Genomic DNA, 20000 nt, shown 5'->3' on the forward strand with positions numbered 1-20000 from the left:
TAATGGCATGCTCATAACAGAAAACCAGTTGACCGTTACTAGAGGTGCTCATACTCCTGACCAATGGATTGAAATGCTGTGATTTATCAATCTATCAAAACGCCTTAATGATTAGTGTAGTTTCTTAAATTGAGAAGAAGCTGCCCCTGGACTATCGGCTTTTACTTCGTGTAGAACTTGAACACGCATGACATAACAAAAGCTTTCAGGATTTAGAATTCTGATTAGGTATTGTTTCACAATTTTTGTTCTATTGTTTTACGTCATATGTGTCTTCTACACGAAGTAAAAGCCAGGCTATCTTGTACGAATCCATTTCCTTACCCCCTTAAGCCCTATTACAGTGTATTATCCAACTGTGTTTGTTATTGTACAGAAAACGCACAAAACGAGTACAGATATTCCATGATAATATTGTACAGGTTTGACTAGTTTAGATGCTGACGTTGCCCTTTAATCACTGACACATTCTCGGTTGTTTTCATTTGCTAAAAATTTAGTGCAAAAAAAGTTGGATCATGAATAGCTTATTATATGTTTTGGTGTGTAGTATCGCTGAGCATTTTTACTCCCTGTTTGTATTTTGACAAAATAAAGCACAACTCTTAAAATTGCTTAATGATACTACACACCAAAACATCTAATAAGATACAATTATACACTAACATGGGTTATTGTCTTTATTATTTGTAACACATATATTTTGGCACTAATTAGGACAATCTGGTTTTGCAAATCATTGACTTCATTCCTGTGTATGTTTGATGAAGTGGTAATATTTTGTGAGGAAAAGTTTGATGCTGGTCACTCTGTGGTGAAATATCATCCAGAGGGCCAGTGTACCTCTACATTGAAATTTTTTATTTGTTGTTTCCTTGCAGTTACATCGATTTTCCTTACTGTAGGAATGGCAAGCTACAACATGTACCAGTGAGTAGCATAATAGATGATGGTTGTGCTCCTCTGAAGTCTATAAAGTTTTGAAACTTGTTGGTCTGTACTGTTACTGCTGGGCTTCGCGTCTCCCAGCTGGGTTTCCTGCGCGGACATTTAGTTTCGGGCATGCGCATAGGTGGCCTTTAATGTAAAACCATGAGGGCCACCGAGTTTTTACCTGAATTCTAAGTTCACTAAGGTTAATCGATTTTCACAGTTTGTACGGCAGTTAAGTTGACTTTTATGAAGGCCCATCGGTGTAACTGGAATTGCGAGTTTGTCTCGCAGTGCCTCGTGCCGAAATAAACGTTGAAATTTACGGCTAGTTTACATTTGCATCTACAGTACAGCTCATTTTCGTATGGATTCAATACTAGTTACTATATGTACAGAATGTGAAAATTTTCTGACTGTCATGAGGAAATTAATAAGGTTGCTTAATTTAAAACTGAAGTCAGTAAAAGTGCTGTTCCAAATGACGCCAGAGCAACTATGTCCTCAGTAGTGCTTCACAGTACGTTATGAACCAATCACTTATTGTTATTTGAAAACAGTAGAGCACATTTCTTGCCAAGGTGAAAAGAGGTGGATTTGCAACGGGCATCAGTATGCTCAACTCTTATAAATAGAGAATTTCATTGTGAAGTTTTGGGTTTAGTATGTGAAAATCAATAATTGGACACTGTTAGAACTGCAGGCAAATTCCTTGTGACTGTATGTACTCAGAGCCTTTAGGGGAGCAGGGTGTTAATTTTGTCGCCATCATCATCATCATCATCATCATGACTATGCTTATTACTTGATATGTCCCTTACTTGTGAGGGTCTTGTTTATTTCTCTGTCTTGAAAAAGTTGGAGGATTCTATCAATAATTTGTAGATAATTCAACTTATTTTACTATTGATCTTACACAGGGCCCGGATTTCCAAAACAGACCGTGGCTTGTCTTTCTATGAGGGCATGCTTCCAATGCTTTCGTTTGGTGTGATGGTTGCCCTGTTCTATATTTGGGCTCTTTTTTCTCCGGTTCGAATTCTCGAGCTCCAGCCGCGCCTGTTTTTCACCGCTAATGGAATTGTATTCTCCAATGTTGCGGTAAGAGTATCACTTGGCACTTGTCCTCATTCAGTGTATGCATTGCAATAATTATTTCAAGTGTGGTGTTGACGGCCTTTTTAATGCATTGGCCAGTCTCCATTTTAAAACTATTGCAGTGTCATGTTAAAAGCAAGAAGGAGGGGGACTAAGGGCTTGTTCTTGAGTTTTTGGACAGTGAGCCTAAGGCATGAATGGTAAAATGGTCATTTATTAGCCACTGGGTGGCTAATTGGAGTTTTAGTTGTCTGTGACATTTGCATTGGCAGTGCTCGTAGCGTAGTGGGTATCGCTCGCAGACTCCATGCCAGAGCACCGGTTTCGAGTCCCAGCTCGTGCGTTCCAAAGTTCACTCAGCTTTCCATCCATTCGTGGTGGGTAAAATGATTACCAGTATTACTGGGGACAAGTTGTGTATGCAACAGGGTTGGAGTGGCGCCTAACCCTGCAATGAGTCATGGTAGATGCTGTGAGTTACTGTAGAAGCTAAGAAGAAGGAGCCTTCAGGTGCCTTTGACTGCAGCCAGTTTAGGGTGCTCTCACCGCTACGCCTCTTGTCTTGTCATCTTGTCATTTTTGCGCTTTGCATGGGAGGCCACTGAGCCAGCCTGGAGTAACACTGAACTTAGTTGGCAATCTTCTGTACGCAGCAATGGCTGACTTATACCTGTCACACTGAGGAGTAGTGAAAATACTGGCAAGGAAGGGAGGAAAAGCTATCCAAAGCTACTTGATTTAGGTCCTGATTGTATCAACCAAAATGTACAAATAGAAAGGAGTCTTACCCTACTTCTTGAGAACTACTTAAGGATGAACTAACGAACTTTAAGTGCCTAGTCCCTTTAGCTCTGGAGCACTAATTGAGGACACTGTATAAACTGAAATGAACACAAATCAAATCAGACGCTGTTTTTTGAGGGGAGTGTAAAGTACCTGGCGAAAAAGCTCTCAGGGCAGACTAGAGAACCAACTAACTCAAGCCATATGATTCGAACCAGGGTCCACATTGGTGAGAGGGGAGTGCTGTCACCGCTACGCCAGCCCTGCACCTCCAAAGAAGAAAAAAAGGCCATCTTTTTGTAAAATAGCATTGGTTGAGAGTCAGTGTACATGTAAATCCTTCTTCTTTTCAATGAGCACATGCCAGCAATAAATTATTGTTCACAGTAACAGATGTGCAGTGCAAAACTAGGCAATCACCCTAACATTTTTCATTTCTTGTTTTTACAACTGCTTTATGGTTTTTTGTTTTCTTTTTGCAGTGTCGATTGATTGTGAGTACAATGTCTGGTCAAAGATGTCAGATCTTCAATGTCATGCTGTATCCTCTCTGCGCAATACTTCTAATTCTGCCTTTTATTCAATCTGTCCAAATAGAGGTTGCCTTTCTGGCCCTCTACACAGCTGGGGTAGCCATATGTCATGTTCATTATGGGGTGTTTTTGGTGAGTACAAGAAAGGGAACAAATTAAAATGCAACTTATACTAAACTAAACTAAAGTTATACTTTACTAAAATCATGTTGTTCCCTGGGGGCTCCTGTCTGTGTCATTAGGAATTTCAAGATCTATGACGGCAACGTTAGGGAAAAGGTCACCTCAAAATATAACTTCACATTGCACAGGGTGGACGAATTATCCTAAAACTTTTTACAAGGGGTTTCAGAATAAAAATATAGAACGAAAGGTTCACATTTGTACGCTCAAGTTGTCATGAAAGCCTCAAATTTGGTGCTCAAATAGGAGGTAAAAATGTGTGCCGCACATGTAGCATGATTTTCTTCCTCTTTAACCAATGATATTCTTGTTTTGTGGCATCATCATAGCCATAGCCATTGTCGTTTCTTAAACTCTCAATTACCATAATATAGCTAGCATCAAGCATAGTTACACGGTAATTATGCGTCAACTTTAATTTTCCAACTTAACTCTCAAACTTGATTGTTGGCCATCACAAATGATTGCAAAATCAGTGAATGTAGACCTGCCTTTCTCCCAATACAAAAAAATAATCTTATTTTTCTTAGAAAATCTATCAAGTAAGATCTTTTAAAAATGTGGACCATCATAATCATCCAATCAAACACTAAAAATGTCTGTCCCAGAGATGAATTTCAGTTAAACTCTAACCCTAACCCTAATGTCCCCATCATCCCATTGACCCCTGCTGAGAGTGAGACCTAATAGATTTTACTCGCCAATGGGGAGCGTCCTAGGACGTTTGAGGTGTGAATGGCTTAACGAAATTTGCCTTGAAACCGCGTCAAGTATATCGAAGAACTTTCTGTATTCTGATTCTACAATAAAAGTTTAATCAAAACAATTATACCCTTTCCTGTAAAAATAGAGCCGTAACCAGGATAAGACATGCATTCGTCAAAAGGCTTTAGACTGATAGCCGAAAGCTTATGTATTTACATTTTAGCATACCCTTTCCTGTTGAATCACTTAATGTAGGATCTAATCACAGTCTAACTTCTGTTTCAGGTACGAGAACTGTGCGACCACCTTCACATAAAATGTTTCTCAATCAATAAATCTTGATCTAGGTGTTATCAATGTCAAGATTTTAATATATCAGTATTCCACCCTTGCCTCCTCTCTGAGGCAGAGAAGAGAGACCCTGGGAACGGACTCCAGCAATAAGACACTTAAAGTGCATGATGAGGGCTTGATGAAATGACCAACTTTAGTTGCTAAACATCTGGGCCCAGTTGTTCGAAAGCCGATTAACTTAATCCAGGATTAGGGTAAACTTTGGTTTAATTTTTTCAACTTTTTGGTGCAAGTTTCGTTTAGTTATTTTTGGTTTTCAAGATTGACTTCCTCTAATGGAAACTTTTGCCAAATATCAGGGTTGTACAACATTTGGGAGTAGAGAAATAAACTCCTTGGTAAGTTTTTAGTCTACGATTAGCGTTAATCGGCTTTCGAACAACCGGGCCCAGTTATTAATTTTAAAGTATATTATTTCAGGAAATTCTCTTCAGAACAGCCCACAAAACATAAGTTTGATTTTGTTGTGTGATTCATTGATCTAATTATCTTATTTCTTTGGACTCACATAATTTAACTGGAAAAAAGTATTAACCAAGGCTATAACTTGAGAGAATTATCTCCATAATTTGACCAGGTTATAATATTTTACTACATTGCTCTGATGGGATCTTCACAATCATTGTTTTAAGGCAAGAGTTGACTGCCAGCTTAACTACTTGTTAGTCAACTTTGCCTTGGTAAATGTGAAGTTTCTTTGAAAATACATTTACAAGTGTAGGTTATTCACCCACAGACAGTAACTGTAAGAGAATTTATTTAAATATTTATGTTGAGGTGGCTGTAAACTATAGAAGATGCCATAGGAAAGACCTTCTAGCTATCTGGTATAATTATAGCTTGTTCTCTTATCACTCTGCAGTGAAACGAGAACAAGTCAATAGGGAGCTTACGAAACCACGACGCCGACGGCAACGACGACGCTACAACTGAAACAATAGGTTAAGTGAGCAAAAACAATGGCTCTGCATGTGCGTTTTACATTTTGGTACATTTCTTTGCCGTCATCTCCTAAATGACGATGTGAAATGACCAAATTCAAGGTTCTGCGGAGGACGTTAGCACAAGACGATGAATTTTCAGTTCTCTTTCTACGCTTCCAACCCACTCATACCAGTTTAATTGCTCAACAGTTACTACACATTTTTAACGCGAAACGACATGAAATAGTTTCGTAGTGATACGAATAACGCGAACTCGTATTTTTTAATGAAGTCCTCGTAGCCGTCGTCGTCCTCGTTTCGTAAGCTCCCTATTCTCACACCAAAGACCTTGGCAAACTGCTTCAACATTTCCTTTAACATCCGTTTAATTTTGTGGAAAGTGTCCCCCCTCCCCCATCCTCCTCCTCAACCGTACTGAATCGATGTTGAAACTTTGCTTCAACAACCATTCAACGTTTTCTTTTGTTTTTGCAAATGCTCAATGAAGTTAAAGTCATTTTTCCCCTGCTTTCAACATTGTTGGGTATGCATGTGCACACTAATTGGTTGCTCAGTGGTGTATCCATGTCCATATATACTAGTAAAATAACAAGTCTATAGCCATAGTAACAGCCATGGCTGCAGCCTGGGACTGAATACCAGGCCTCTCGTAATGATTTGTTGAAACTGTTTGCCCACTCCAGCAGTCAACGAAATTGAACGGATGCTGAAGCAATTAATGTAGAAGGCATTTGCCCAGGCCTTAATATACATCAATGCAAACGAGAGGCAGAAAAAGGTATCTCATTTATTTATAATCAGAGGCAAAAGTAGGTGGGACGCTAACTCGTGTCAGAATGGGCCTGAAAACCTCTCAGACGTCAGAAACTAAGCATAACTGTCAAAATTCCTCTGAAAGCTTGAAAATACAAGTTCCCCCCTCCCCCCAATCCATGTTGAAATAGACAAGGAAATGTATGTTCACTATTGCCAACATTGTTCTGGGGGGGGGAGGGAGGGGGCAATTTTTCAAACTCAGTAAGAAAACCAACTTCAAATGGTGAGTGTCCCAAGACTTTTACCACTGATTGTAGGCTATCACCAGCCCTGTAGTTGTGGTTATTGGTTGTAAACTATAATTATTCGAGGATGAAGTGACAAAGACCATCGGATAGTTTAGCTTTCCTTGGCATAATTATTCTACGCTTTTATAAGTACGTAACTTAATGCGAGTGGTATAGGCGATGCACTCAACGTTGAAGGCAATAATTGGCTGTGCTAGTCAAAACCCTATTTCACGGTGAAAATCCGAAGACCATAATATTTATGAAATGTTATTGTTTCAAGTAAAAAGCCAATCACATGCAGGAAAACTGAACTCCAACCACTAACGGTAATTAGTTTGTGGTTTTATGTTGCTTATGGTTGGTTGCTGCACAATGATCAAAGGCTTCACAGTTTTTGGATTTGCATAGTAAGCCCTTTTTTAAAAAACTGTTTAGCATTAATAGTATGGAAAAGTACTACACTAATAGACCATTTTCGAATTCTCACGGCTGGACTGGATCTAGCATGGAATGGAGGCTAATGCAGGCAAATCTTTTCAAATGTAAATTAATTTGCCTGCAGTAGCCTCCATTTCATGGTAGATTCAGTCCAACCGTTAGAATACGAAACTGGATTATTGGAAAAACAAAACAATCTGATTTTGATTTGCTTAAAAAATGTACAATGCATTTTCGTGAATGCTTTTGCTCTTTGGTCAGTGGAATTGGTAATTTTTTTGCACTTCATAAGTAGTTGTCTTTTACCCTGGTATATATAATTATTATTCCTGTGAAAGTTTAGATTTACACAAATTTAATAATCAACAAGGCAACTGGTGTAATTGTATTCTTGATGCATCAGGTATTGTTGTACAGTGAAAGCCTAAGACAATAAATTATTGGTGGTATTGTTTTCTTGAATGTGTTCAGTTGGTAGAAAAGATGCATCTTTGCATCTTCAGGGAAGTCTTTTCTGATGACCAATTTTGTAATTTAGCCTGGAAAATCAATGAACACGGTCTTAAACAACTATTGCTTGTTCGGTTTTAGTAATGGCATAAAAGAAGTAAGCTGGGTTTGATTCACTTGATGCTGAATCTTTTTTTTATGAATTACGGATGTGTGGCATGTCTATCTTCTACAGAGAGTTGATGCACAAGGAAAATCCATACACCGACCTACTTACCTTGGGTTGTTTTAAGGGAAGGGGTCAACAGTACATGTCGTTGGATCTTCAATTTTGTTATTTTTGTTCTCCTTTCCTTAAATAGAGTAACTGTGGTGGACCTGACTGAGTTCAAATTAACTTTTATAAACCAGTTTTCATATATAGTATATGTAGAATATATACATTTCGCGAAATGTCATGACTGCCCAAGAATGTTCTTTGCAGCATGATGTCAGCTCACTAGGGAACCCTGCCACTTCTTTTGGACAGTATAAAATCCTCTAAATGAGATTTTACTGCCCCATCAGTAAAAATTAATATAGTTAATGGAACTTGACCGTACTAAAAGGGCTATTCATGTCGCAATAGTTATCTTCATGTTCTTTGTAGTCAGTCGTTCAAGGTCATAAAATCAATGGTCTTCTTGTAAATAAAATGAGGATATTAAGACTTTCTTCCTAGATCTCAGATTATAATGTACACCTGCATTGGCCAAATCTGTTAAGGCCTCATTCATTACTGCTAAAGAACATGTGTAATGCCTACCTGCTACATGGTAGAACTTTTACAACTGGCTACTTTAATAGACAGAGTCTAGATATAAAAGCGTCAGTTAGCCATCCAAGGTTCACTTAGCAGTTTGTCTTCTATAGTAAACCAACTAGCTGTTTGGCATTTGTTGAAGTTTTTTCCCTCCCTCCCTTTGGAGATGGGTTGCCTTTATTAAAATTGGGTTACTCCTGTGTGGTGCAGTAAAGTCTGTGCAGCGACTTCCCTCAAGCTTGTTGGCTTGTTTGCCTTTGTACATTGCTCACTAACCAATACTCTTGTCCGATCTAGCAGGTGCTGTTTACCACTCAGCTACGTTTTTCTGTCTCGCAATCCAGAAGTCGCATAGGCTAATCAGCTGCAAGGCAGTGTTCCCCTAAAAAAATGCCAATATGTCTGTTGTCTCTTTCTAATGCACCTTGCTTTATGCGTTTAAAAGCTAATTACCGGTGTGTTGATATCAAGGAACAGTGACATTAACCCTTTCAGCCCCGAGAGTGCCAAATGGCACTTATAGATTTTACTCTGTCTAACGCCAGACGATTTTACTCGTCAATGGGGAACCCCTCGGGGCTTAAAGGGTTAAGCTAACAGCATTAAAAAACTATGTCCCCGTTTAACCCTTTCAGCCCCGAGAGTGCCAAATGGCACTTAGGACTGGCACTTATAGATTTTACTCTGTCTAACGCCAGACGATTTTACTCGTCAATGGGGAACCCCTCGGGGCTTAAAGGGTTAAAAAATGGTTTAATATTTATCAGGTGGAGAAAAAGGTCTCTTTGAGCCATTTTAATGAACTGGCTTCAGGCAGTTATCCTTGAACTTGGCAGTCCATCCATGCTCCAGAGATTCTTTTTTAGATGAATGCAACATAGAAGTTATTGTTTTCATTATTTGCAATGTTTCCAGGTGGCAGCACATTCTCAAAACAGGCATTCCCGTACACTGATGTTAACACTGATGTGTGCATACAGCAGAGCCTCTCACAAGAGCTTTTTTGAGTTGTAAACCTTGACTCCTGTGACGTCTGTTGATGAACGAGCATGCTTCATCAGAAGAGCATTCAGTGACTGTCCTGGTGCTGCAAGATCTCTGAAAATTAACAAAGACGCTGAATGTTACCAATCACCTTAATATCTCTGGTGTTTCTGAGCTGACACTGTCCTGTGCCAAGGAGAGATCAATACTATTGAAAAACTGTAAAGGATTGATCACAGTTCAACCCCCTTGTCACATAATTCCACACAAAAATCATCACACTTGCCCATCCTGAGTGGCTATTTTAGTTGGACAGAAGGGATTGGGAGTGGTTTCAGAGATGAGTAAAGGAAGTTATTACATAAGGGTCTTCAAACTGTTTGCAAGCTGCCCCGAGGAGGCAGTGCATCCCAGTGGTTAGGACGCTCGCCTTGAGATCCAGAGATCTCAGGTTCTTCAAGACCCATTCTGAACGCTTTCTTCTGTTCTGTCATTTTGTTGATTGTGTTTCATTGGCCCTGAAATGCCCCTTTCAGGAGTGGTCAATTAAGTATGTAGTGGTGTTGTACAGAGGGCATTCCAATCTCCCATCTGCCTGGAACAAAATCACAGCCACAAGACAAGTCACTCACTTCTCTTTAATAGCCCACTGTTGATATCTTAAAATTCAGTCCTAAACAAAAGGGTAATTGTGAAGAAGTTGGGCAACAGTCGGCCGACAGGTTTTTTGGGGAGCTCTTCTTCACAATTACCAACAAAAGGCATCATTTTGAGGCTCTGGGGAATAAATAGAAGGATTTGTATGAGTTTATTCCCCAGAGCCTTGACATGATGACTTTGTTTAGGACTGAATTTTAATATATCAAAAGTGGTCTATTGAACATTCATGCTGCAAACAGCAACTTGGAACAAAGATGGTGGACCCCAACTGTGCAATCCATGTGAAAATGTTCATTTAATCTTGCAAGTAGCCTTGGGAAGGAATGAAAGAAGGAAACTATTTTTCCCTCATTTACATACATGTCTGAGGGTGTACATGTATACCTCCCCAAGAATCTCAATATAAAACAACTCAGTGCTACTCTTACTGTATGTATGGCTGTATCTCGTCAAATGTCCACTTGGGTTGCACTTTAAACAATTTCATGAATCTGTCAAGAGGGAAAAAATGCAATTGAGGTAAATACTAATGGGAAGTTTCGGTGTCAATCATACTTTAAAATGTCCAAGCACCTGTCAAGCATTTCCTTTTTAGACATTGCCATTATAACTGGCTGCAAAAATACAGTGTAACAAGGCACGTAAATTAATACGCTCTTGGTGAAGATGGAACTTTTAAGTCAACACGTTCTTCAATCATGACTTGAAAGTTGCAATTTTTTTTACCTCAGCACAGGATCATCAGGAAGATCCGAAGCAGGGAAATGCCAAATAACTGGTGGAAGACTTTTCATGTCTGTCAGAGCTATACCCTGTCAATGTTGAATAGCATGAGTCACTCGATGGGATGAATACAGCAGCAATTAAGCTATCTTATTGTGAGGTTTTGCAAAAAAAAAAAAAATCATAACTGCAATAATCACTTTCATGATGATTTACGAGGGAATATTGGTTTTTCATTTTGAAAATTTTTTCCGAATTTTTAAAGATTTTGAAAGATCTTAAAAAACTTTACGAAGATGAGGATCTTTGAAAGATCCTACAAGGATCCTTAAAAGATCTGTAGTGGTTGTGAAGGATCTTTACCTGACGATAACATAAAAGATTTTGCTAGGAATTCTAAAGATCCTCAAGGAAGATGACAAGGATCCTAGAAGGAATGTAATAATTTTATTACTAGTAACAGGATTTTTAAAAAAAGTCCTGACATTACTAAGGATCTATAAGGGATCCAGGCAACTGTTGCAAAATTGCTCTTTTTTTGAACAATTTGGTGAACTGGGGCAGTCAAAAGCAAATTTGCATGAAGTTATTATTACTACTTACAGCTAAGTGTTCAGGTTTTGTGGTCATTCCCTCTGGGACACTTTGTTGCCATGAATCCATAAACTCATGATAATTGAACTAAAAATAATATTGACAGTAAAAAATATTATGGTTGATGTCAATTTTTTGTTATAATGATAATTTGACTTGGATAAAGAGCTCCAGGCAATTTCATAAATTTGTAAAGTCAACCAATAATTCCCTCCAAATCAACTGTGGTTGGTCAAAACAGCAATTTTTTTGGTGTTAGTAGAGCATTGCACCACCATTGCAGAGAAATTTGCCGGTACCCATTTATACACCTAGGTGGTGAGAGGCACTGTGAGAGTAAAGTATCTTGTCCAAGAACACAACACAATGTCCCCAGCCAGGACCCGAACCCAGACCACTTGATCCGCAGTCGAGCACACTGACCATGAGGTCACCACGCCTCCCATAGTCTATAATGTTATCATAGACAATAATTATTTCTTAAATTTTCCCGCCAAGTGCAAGGATCACTTCAATCTTTAGTTTATTACTTTGTTCCTTGAACAGGATTCAGCTCTGAATCTTCTTTTTAAATATTTTTCTGGGGTCACGATTTAGCTGTGCTTCTTTGTCTCATAGAGACACTTTTCAGGGAAGGCAGCCCAATTCCAAGTAGGATTCTAACTCAGGTATCTCCTCATTCAGAAGCAATCGCGATGACTGCTAGACCACTGAACACAACATGACAGACTACCACGGAAAATATGTGTTAAAGTTCTAACTGTGCACATGACCAGAAACAAGTTTTCGTGTTTTCGTTGCACGCGATGCCATATCTGGTCATCGAATGACTCGATAACGCATCTCACCGGGCTAACATTTTCTTGTTATAATATTGCTAAGAAAAATCAAGGCTGCTGCCTACGAAAATTTTAAAGGGGCCCTCAGAGCTCAACGCTGAGAACTTAAGAGCCCAACATATGAAGTGAAAGGTGTTGCTGTGAAAAATTAAGGCGCCCAGAGCTATTCTTTGGGAGCCCCAGGCTAAAATAAGATGTTACTTTATCCCCTAGGGCTTCAATAATGTCTTATAGACAGAAGGGAATGGCTTCCGCTCGTTCACCGCATTTTTGTGTATTGTGGAGTGCCATGATTCCAAAAGATTCTTTTGTGCCAATTATTGACATTCTTTTCTAGAATTTCCACATAGCCAGTGTCAATGTCATGGTCAGTGGTTTCGGCGTGATCTTTTATTGCCGACTCTTTGTTATTATTAGTTCCTGGTTTATGCTCCCCGCCACGTGAATTCCATGATCTCTTTGTTTCCCCAATGTATGTGAAATCACACGACCGGCATTTAACCTTGTACACAGTGCCTTTTTTTTGGTATAACACGCAGTATGCATGTGACTCAGCAGTAACTATTGTGCCCCCCCCCCTTTTTACCCCGTCTCCACCCTCCACACCCCCACACGAACATGGCTTAATAGAACGATTTTTGATCAAGCTAATGCCAGACGATTATATTTTTATTTTTATTTTTATTTATTCTGTTCATTGATAGAGACACCCCAAAGGCCAAAATAATGTTTTAGATTGTAGCCAAAGAAAGGGGAGGTGCGGTGGCCTCATGGTCAGTGTGCTTGACTCCGGATCGAGTGTTCGGGGTTCGGGTCCTGGCGGGGAACATTGTGATGTGTTCTTGGACAAGACACTTTACTCTCACTGTGCCTCTCTCCACCCAGGTGTATAAATGGGTACCCACAAATCTAATCCTGGGGGTAACCCTGTGATGGACTAGCATCCCATCCAGGGGGGAGTAGAAATACTCCTAGTCGCTTCATGCTACAGAAACCGGAGATAAGTGCCGGTCTGGTGGGCCTTCTAGGCTGGTAGCAGACTTTACCTTTGCCTTACCAAAGAAAATTTAATAAATAAACCTCATATTGTAAAAGAAAATAAATAAACTTTACACTACGAGAGTTAATCTTACAGCTGTGTTAGTCAGTTCCTACCCTTCCTGCTTGTCTCAGAAGATATTCAGCATAAAATCTACATATTTTATCTTCTGAGAGGCTGTAATGGACAATGTTATCACCTAATAAAAAGAGGCATGCAAGAGAAAATGTTACAAATTACTCAACACAAATATTCTACATGTATAACCAAACTTATCTTTGTGAAGTACTGGTAATAGAATGAACAAGCCAAATACCTGAATCTGTATCCATACTTGTTATTTCTCCATAGCAGTTTAGACAGTGTTCAAGAATATTTCTGTGAAAAAAAAAAGTTAAATACTTCTCAAGGTCTGAAAAGCAATACGAGTTATGGCATAATAATATTTTACTGCCACCACCAAAATACTTTGAATAGCTCCTGTTGTTGGAGAGATTTTACCAACTGTCTTTTCTCCCAAAATCTGAAAAAAAGAAACCATTTTGACAAAGCATACCAATGTTGGTACCAAGACACAGATGCCATGATAAGAAATTTGGTTGTACCAAATGTTGATATTTAACAACAGTACTATTCACCGAAGTGGAGGTGGCTAATGGTGGATATTAACAGAGCCATGAACAGGGAGTTAAATATCCACCAACACTGAGGTGAATAGTTGTTTTAGTATATACAGGGTTCGCACACTTTTTCAGACCAAAAATTCAAGGACTTTTCAAGGACTTTCAAGGGCCAAATTTTGAAATTTCAAGGACCTCTTTTTTATTTACATCAATTAATTTACCCATAGAAATGGTCTGACAGTACAATTCTTCCTCATTTTCCGTAACGTACGTGCGTGAAAATAATGTACGTTTGTTTGACATGACTTGAGTGGCTGATTATTTTCACTGAAGTTTTTAAAGATTAAAAATGTGGGTCAGAAAAAAATTCAAGGACTTTCAAGGACCAGGAATGAAGAGCAGAGATTTTCAAGCATTTTCAAGGCCTTGAAAATGCACTCTAAAAATTCAAGGATTTTCAAGGGTTTTCAAGACGCATACGAACCCTGTATATATACTATAACAGTGAGATAATATCTTGCACAAAAAGATGATCTTGACTCATTTATTCCTGCAACAATTACAATATGGTTGGGCACAAATTCTGTACAAGTTGCTCCGAGGTGAATAGCAAAGGATATTCCGAGTTTGGTTGGGTAGCCAATCATAGTGTGTCTTCAACACTAACCAGTGCTTTAGTATTATATTAAAAGTCAATATTTTAATGACCACCTACATGGACCCTTTGTCAGAGTGAACTGCTCATGATGCCATCTTTAACCCATTGACCCCTGGAAGTGATACTTAACATAATTTATTCTGTCTAATGCAAGACAATTTTACTCGTCAAATGGGGGCGTCCTAGGGCATTTGGGGTGTCAATGGGGTAAGCAGTCAAAAATGTCCCCTCCATTAACAACAATGTACGTCCACTCAAAAACCCATGCCCTCATTCACCTTTTCCCTCCCAAGAGTTCCACTTACAGATTTTACTCTGTAACTCTAGACAATTTTACTCATCAATGGGGAACCCCTTGTCAGCGAAAGGGCTACAGCCTCAGGAAAAGGGTAATAGGATACTTCATTATTCCTATCCAAGTCAGAGTTATTTACCTTTCTAGCAATCCTGGACCTGACTATCTGCTCCCTAAACCTCATATTACTGTACAAGTCCCAGGAGCATATTCAATTAGCTACAATACCTTGGTTCAAGTTCTTCCAGAATATCACAGCATTCTTTCACTGGAACAGCTTCATAGCTCCAATCCTTCTCTTCTAACAAAGTCAGAATCCCTGTCACTACTCTATCTTTGTAGTCAGCATCAAGTAGTCGCCAGTGTCCTGAAGTTACATCATCAGATAAGCTCAAAGTGAAACTTTTCAAATGACAACCAAAACACAAAACACATTCCATTTCCTTATTACTTCACCTATACTATGGCTCTTATTCAAGTATAGTTTCTGAAAAGGGGGGGGGGGGAGGGGAAGCAGAGTATTTTTAGGAGGGTAGCTGAAGGCACACAAATGGTTACCCAACCATTAATGCAATGTCTAACGCCAGACGATTTTACTTGTCACTGGGGAACCCCCAGGAGTCAATGGATTAAATAATCCTGCAAAAAAATATCACACAAGCTAAGCAGGCTACCAGCACTATGCCATCGTAGGCCACAAGTTATCATGAAACAGAAAACTTGGTGACAACAAAACCAGGTAAAAGCTTGAGATTTAAGCAATTCTATTTTATTAATAGGTAACCTACGGATGCCATCAGTTAGTCACCGTCAGAGTAAAGGCTACAGTGCTGACCACAAAATACTTCCACATTCTTAGGAAACTCACCGTCAATCTCCAGTGCTTCTATTTTCTTTAAAGCTTCAAGTAGCTCTGCCTCACTGGCTTGCACTTTCGAGAGCAAATCATAAAGAGTGTACTAACAAAGAAAATAATAATACAACAAGAAAACAAATAAAACCCTTTAAAACTTTGTATCTCATTACAGATGAAAATGGTACATGAATTTTGTGATTTCAACAAGAACGTCTCCTCCTTCAGGTATTGGCATTCAATATATCCCAAATAACTGTTTCTAAGCTAATAACTAACCACGCTCCTCCTTTTCACAGGATCATCTTGTAAATGGTCTTCATTTTGTTCATTTTCAGGTCCCTTGTACAATTCTTCAGCTAACAGATACTTTAGTTTCTCCAGTCTGGGCCTCCTCTGCTTCACTTCAAAGTATGTTGTATGACAACTGGAAACCTATGAAATCAAGACTTGTTGAGTGCCCTTAAAGTGCCCCTGTGACCAAAAAAATCAATTCTTACTTTTCTTTGGATTTCAAAACTATGTTAACTAAACACTAAGCAACCAAAGTTTTACACCTTGATTTCAAAAAGACACTTGTTTATTTTTACTGGAATTTTCCAATTTAAATAGTGGACTCTGTCATTACTAACTTTAATTAAGATCTTGAGAGAGCTGGTTTGAGGAGAAAATGACATCAAAGGCTCACTACATTAAGAATGCAATGCATATGCACGCCGCAGAATTAATATGCAGCACAGGAGTTTTGGGCTTTCAGACTTTTAAACTCATGTTTTGCATATATAATAAGATGCATTCCCAGGCTTAAATTTTAAGCTATTTTAATGAGCCTTTGATGTCACTCTTCCCTGGATCCAACCCTCTTGAGGTCCAATCGGCCAGTTTTGAACGTGAGTAATGGCGGACCGTGAAATCCTTGTAACTTACACTCAAAGCAAACGGCCTTTGGATAAAAATCAAAGCACAGAATTTTGCCAGTCAGATTTTAAGCAAACACACTTAATTCAAAATCTGAAAAAAAAGGAATTGATGTTTTTTATCACAGGGGAACTTTAACAGGAGTTCAACCTTTTATGACTTTCTGATTACTAGTTAAAATAATATTATTATAATAATATTATTATTTTATTATGATTATTGGCATCAACAACAAGACATCAACAATGCTATGGCTTACTGTTAATAATGACATGTCAACACACCTCTCTTAACACCAAAGGAGAATCCTCTGATTTGAATGCTGCAAATGAACCCAGATACTGTATATAGTTTATTTATTATAGCACAATAAAACTTTACCATTTCCAAAGAGGAAGGCTTGTCCAGCGACAAGATGGGAACTGTTAAGAACTACTGTAACATGCATTTACCACAACCAACAAAACAATGCCAAACTTGGTAGGATTTCAATGGCCATATTAGTTACCATAACCAATTGACACCTGAGAGTTACACTTAATAGATTTTACTCTGTCTAACGCCAGACGATTTTACTTGTCAACAAGGGTCGTCCTAGGGCGTTTGAGATGTGAATAGGTAAAGCAGTCAAAAATGTCCCCACTAAGACCAAAAAATATTATGGCTGTATATATCGCATGCATTATGTGTATGAATAATAATATTGTTTGAGTTCAAAGAAGAGCCCATGTGGAGTTCGAAGCCGACTTGCTGTAACTCCATTGTGCTAGGTACCCACAACCAAAAAGTTGTTCCAGACGTTGCCTGCCTCAAGTTCAGAGGACCACAGACTGAGTACTATTACTTGAAAAAAGCCACAAACCTTCATCCTTGGGTAAAACACAATTTGGCACCAGAAGTAGAGAGTTTGAAGTATCCGCCATTTTCAAGTCATACGTTGCATTGTCTGTGCATAACACTGCTTCATCTTGATGATCACCTCTTATAGTTACACTAAAAGTCAAGAAATGGGTATCAAAATAATAAAAGAATCAATAGCTTGAAACCAGTTTAAACCCCTGAGGAGGCTTTCCTTCTCTACGAGATAATGCTTCCTTGCTTGCGACCACCTCGATAGACTGAACGGGAAAAGGCTGGTCCACAACGTCTCGAGTTTAACTTGGCCTAAATTGTGTTTAGCCACATATCAAAATGAGGATTGTTACATTTTTATGTCACTTCATACCTATTACCAACTTTGAGAGTGTCCAGTATGCACGATGGTAATTCTAGGAGTTTATAATCATCATTGTTGGGATTGTGTGAAAACTGTAGTACTTGCACCAAGCCTTTTCTGTTGACCAAGCCAGCAGCATCAGCAAGTTTATTCACGTCTTCCAGTGTTCTATAAAAATGCCAAAGTTCAGACTGTAATTCAGTTTTCTAACACTTACAGAAAGCACTGTAAAATGACGTCAATGAAGAGGATGACGATTATGATGACGATGATGATGTGTGGGTGACGTAGATATTTCTATCAGCAAGCAACACAAAAAACCAAAGTGCAAATGCAAAGAAATTGGTGACAAAAGCTACAAGTGAGAACTACAAATGGAAAAGCCTGTGTTTTAGCACGACAATGAGGCTGATGCTGATGAAAGGGCAAAAGAAGATGAATGACAACATTGCTCACAGAGGTACCCAACGATAATCTTTGGTAAAATATGTGTTCAGTGGAGAGTCAAACTGTTCTCAGAATTTTGGCTCTAGGTTTCCAAATAGCGATAGCTTTCTTTACCAAAACGTCACCTAAAAGATTCGCAACCTGGGAAAAGTAGTCCCTTACATTTTCTTCAGGAATATTTTTTCAATTTTTGGCACTTAAAAAGGTCACCTGGCAGTTTCGGATGAGAAAAAGGTTCGCTGGGAAGTTCTTATAAGGTAACGTCCAGCTAGCAATTTCTGAAGTAAAGATATCAATCCCCAAAATTTTCGGACACTTCAATTTTCAGCTAAGATATCCGAACAGATCAAATTCTTCTAGGTGTGAAAAACATTTCTTTAGACAGTCTTTAAACATTACAAGGAGCCTAGAAATGTCTCTCAAAGGCATTTTGGCTTAATTTGCTCGTTTGGTGCCCTTGTGCTTATATAGGTAGCTCTGAACTAAATAAAATTCTGCATACTTGAGAAGAGACCTAACCATACTAACTGGTCAATCAATAGTTACTGTAATTCAACTTCCTATGAATTCCAAAAGGCAATACCAATGACATCAATGTGGATGATGATAAAGGGAAGATATCTGTTCACAAACATTACTTTTGTTATTGAAATAATTATGCCAACCACAGGAACAAAAGAACCTTTGTTTCGACAGCCAATGAGGCTCTGGTTGGCACGTTAATGACAATACGCGACATGAACGATTTCTTCCCTAATAATGGTGTGTGGGTGGTCACCCCGGGGGGGGTGCACTTCCTATTAATAGATTAATGGAGATGTGCCGCTGGATGGGGTCGCATTTTCACAACTGGATTAACTATAATGGCATTGCATTTTCAACACAACAGAGTTACTAGAATGGGGTCGCAAATTGTCGAGATTTGGGGGTAAGAAAATTCTGGCTTGTGGGATTAAAAAATGGAAAGATTGGCATTAAAAAAAGTTGTTACAGAAAGAACTGTAGTGCTGTCGATTCAATCTTACATTCCATTTTGAAATTTCAATTAAATGCTATATGTACATAAGGTTTATGCATAAACAGAAAGTGACTAAGTTGGGGTGGCTAAAATTACATTTACCCAAAAGTGACTAAGATGGGGTCTATAATTGGCCATAAAATTGACTATAAAGGGGTAGGGGTTCTGAGAGGCCAGCGGCACATACCCAGCGAAAATTGACCCAAGTAACCCCTCTGGAGTAATCACGCCAAAACGCAGAATGTAGACTGTGGAGACTGTGCAGACCAGTGGTAAAATGTGGTGTTACCCTTACTATTATTGTGAGCTAAGTGTAAACAGGCTAACCTGAATGTTATTTAGGCCTAATAAGGATAACCAGATTGATATTCTGGCTAACCGAATTTTCATTTTACAGACGGTCTGCACAGTCTGCAGTCTGCGTTTTTCAGTGTCCCGTGCGGTGGGTGACGTGAAAACCAAATTGCAAGGTATTAATGTAAGTGAGATAAAATAGTGAGAACCACAAATTAAGCGGAAAGGATCTGTCGGCAGACTTATTAACGATGATTATATTACTACCTATACATAGTTTTAAACACTGCATACTTGTCAAGAAACCCAACGGCTCACTTCATTACAAGAATGAAAAATCAAGAACGGAGTTTTAAACACTCAACTCACGCAACACTTGTAAATTACCAAGAATTTCACTCGGAAAGTTCTGTGTCCCAGAGTATTTCAGTAGTTAACCTCAATACTCATTAAGAACTTTGAAAGCTTGAACTTGCTTCATAATATTACAATAAGTAAATTGCGAAGAAATTTTGCTACGTGCAAATTACCTGGGATGATCCGCCATATTCTTCCCGGGCTTTTTCCAAATGC

At 38.8% G+C, this 20000-nt stretch overlaps 2 protein-coding genes across 3 annotated transcripts in view; one reads left to right on the plus strand and one right to left on the minus strand.

Moving 5' to 3' along the window:
- The window catches only part of LOC138045258 (ethanolaminephosphotransferase 1-like), a 22129-nt gene extending 10771 nt beyond the window's left edge, over positions 1-11358 (plus strand). Inside the window, exons 6-10 of one of the 2 annotated variants that reach the window (XR_011131564.1) lie at positions 882-930; positions 1851-2031; positions 3294-3476; positions 4518-6308; positions 9182-11358. Coding sequence is in view for 1 of the 2 variants with exons in the window: in XM_068891686.1 (XP_068747787.1) it covers positions 882-930; positions 1851-2031; positions 3294-3476; positions 4518-4574 (470 nt within the window). In the remaining variant the exon portion in view is untranslated. Of the gene's footprint in view, positions 1-881; positions 931-1850; positions 2032-3293; positions 3477-4517; positions 7466-9181 lie in introns of those variants that run through there. The other variant, XM_068891686.1, reaches the window with a different exon arrangement.
- The window catches only part of LOC138045257 (sister chromatid cohesion protein DCC1-like), an 11913-nt gene continuing 87 nt past the window's right edge, over positions 8175-20000 (minus strand). The window contains exons 1-13 of the mRNA XM_068891685.1: positions 19958-20000; positions 17678-17836; positions 17315-17445; positions 16737-16774; positions 15814-15969; positions 15550-15640; positions 14910-15048; positions 13422-13483; positions 13222-13304; positions 11237-11314; positions 10637-10722; positions 10339-10401; positions 8175-9364 (exon numbers count right to left, since the gene is read on the minus strand). The exon at positions 19958-20000 is cut by the window's right edge and continues 87 nt beyond it. Of these exons, the coding sequence (XP_068747786.1) occupies positions 9256-9364; positions 10339-10401; positions 10637-10722; positions 11237-11314; positions 13222-13304; positions 13422-13483; positions 14910-15048; positions 15550-15640; positions 15814-15969; positions 16737-16774; positions 17315-17445; positions 17678-17836; positions 19958-20000 (1238 nt within the window). The 3' untranslated portion in view covers positions 8175-9255. The remainder of the gene's footprint in view (positions 9365-10338; positions 10402-10636; positions 10723-11236; positions 11315-13221; positions 13305-13421; positions 13484-14909; positions 15049-15549; positions 15641-15813; positions 15970-16736; positions 16775-17314; positions 17446-17677; positions 17837-19957) is intronic.

Source organism: Montipora capricornis, chromosome 4 (assembly GCF_036669925.1).
Source record: "Montipora capricornis isolate CH-2021 chromosome 4, ASM3666992v2, whole genome shotgun sequence".
Lineage (NCBI taxonomy): Eukaryota > Metazoa > Cnidaria > Anthozoa > Scleractinia > Acroporidae > Montipora > Montipora capricornis.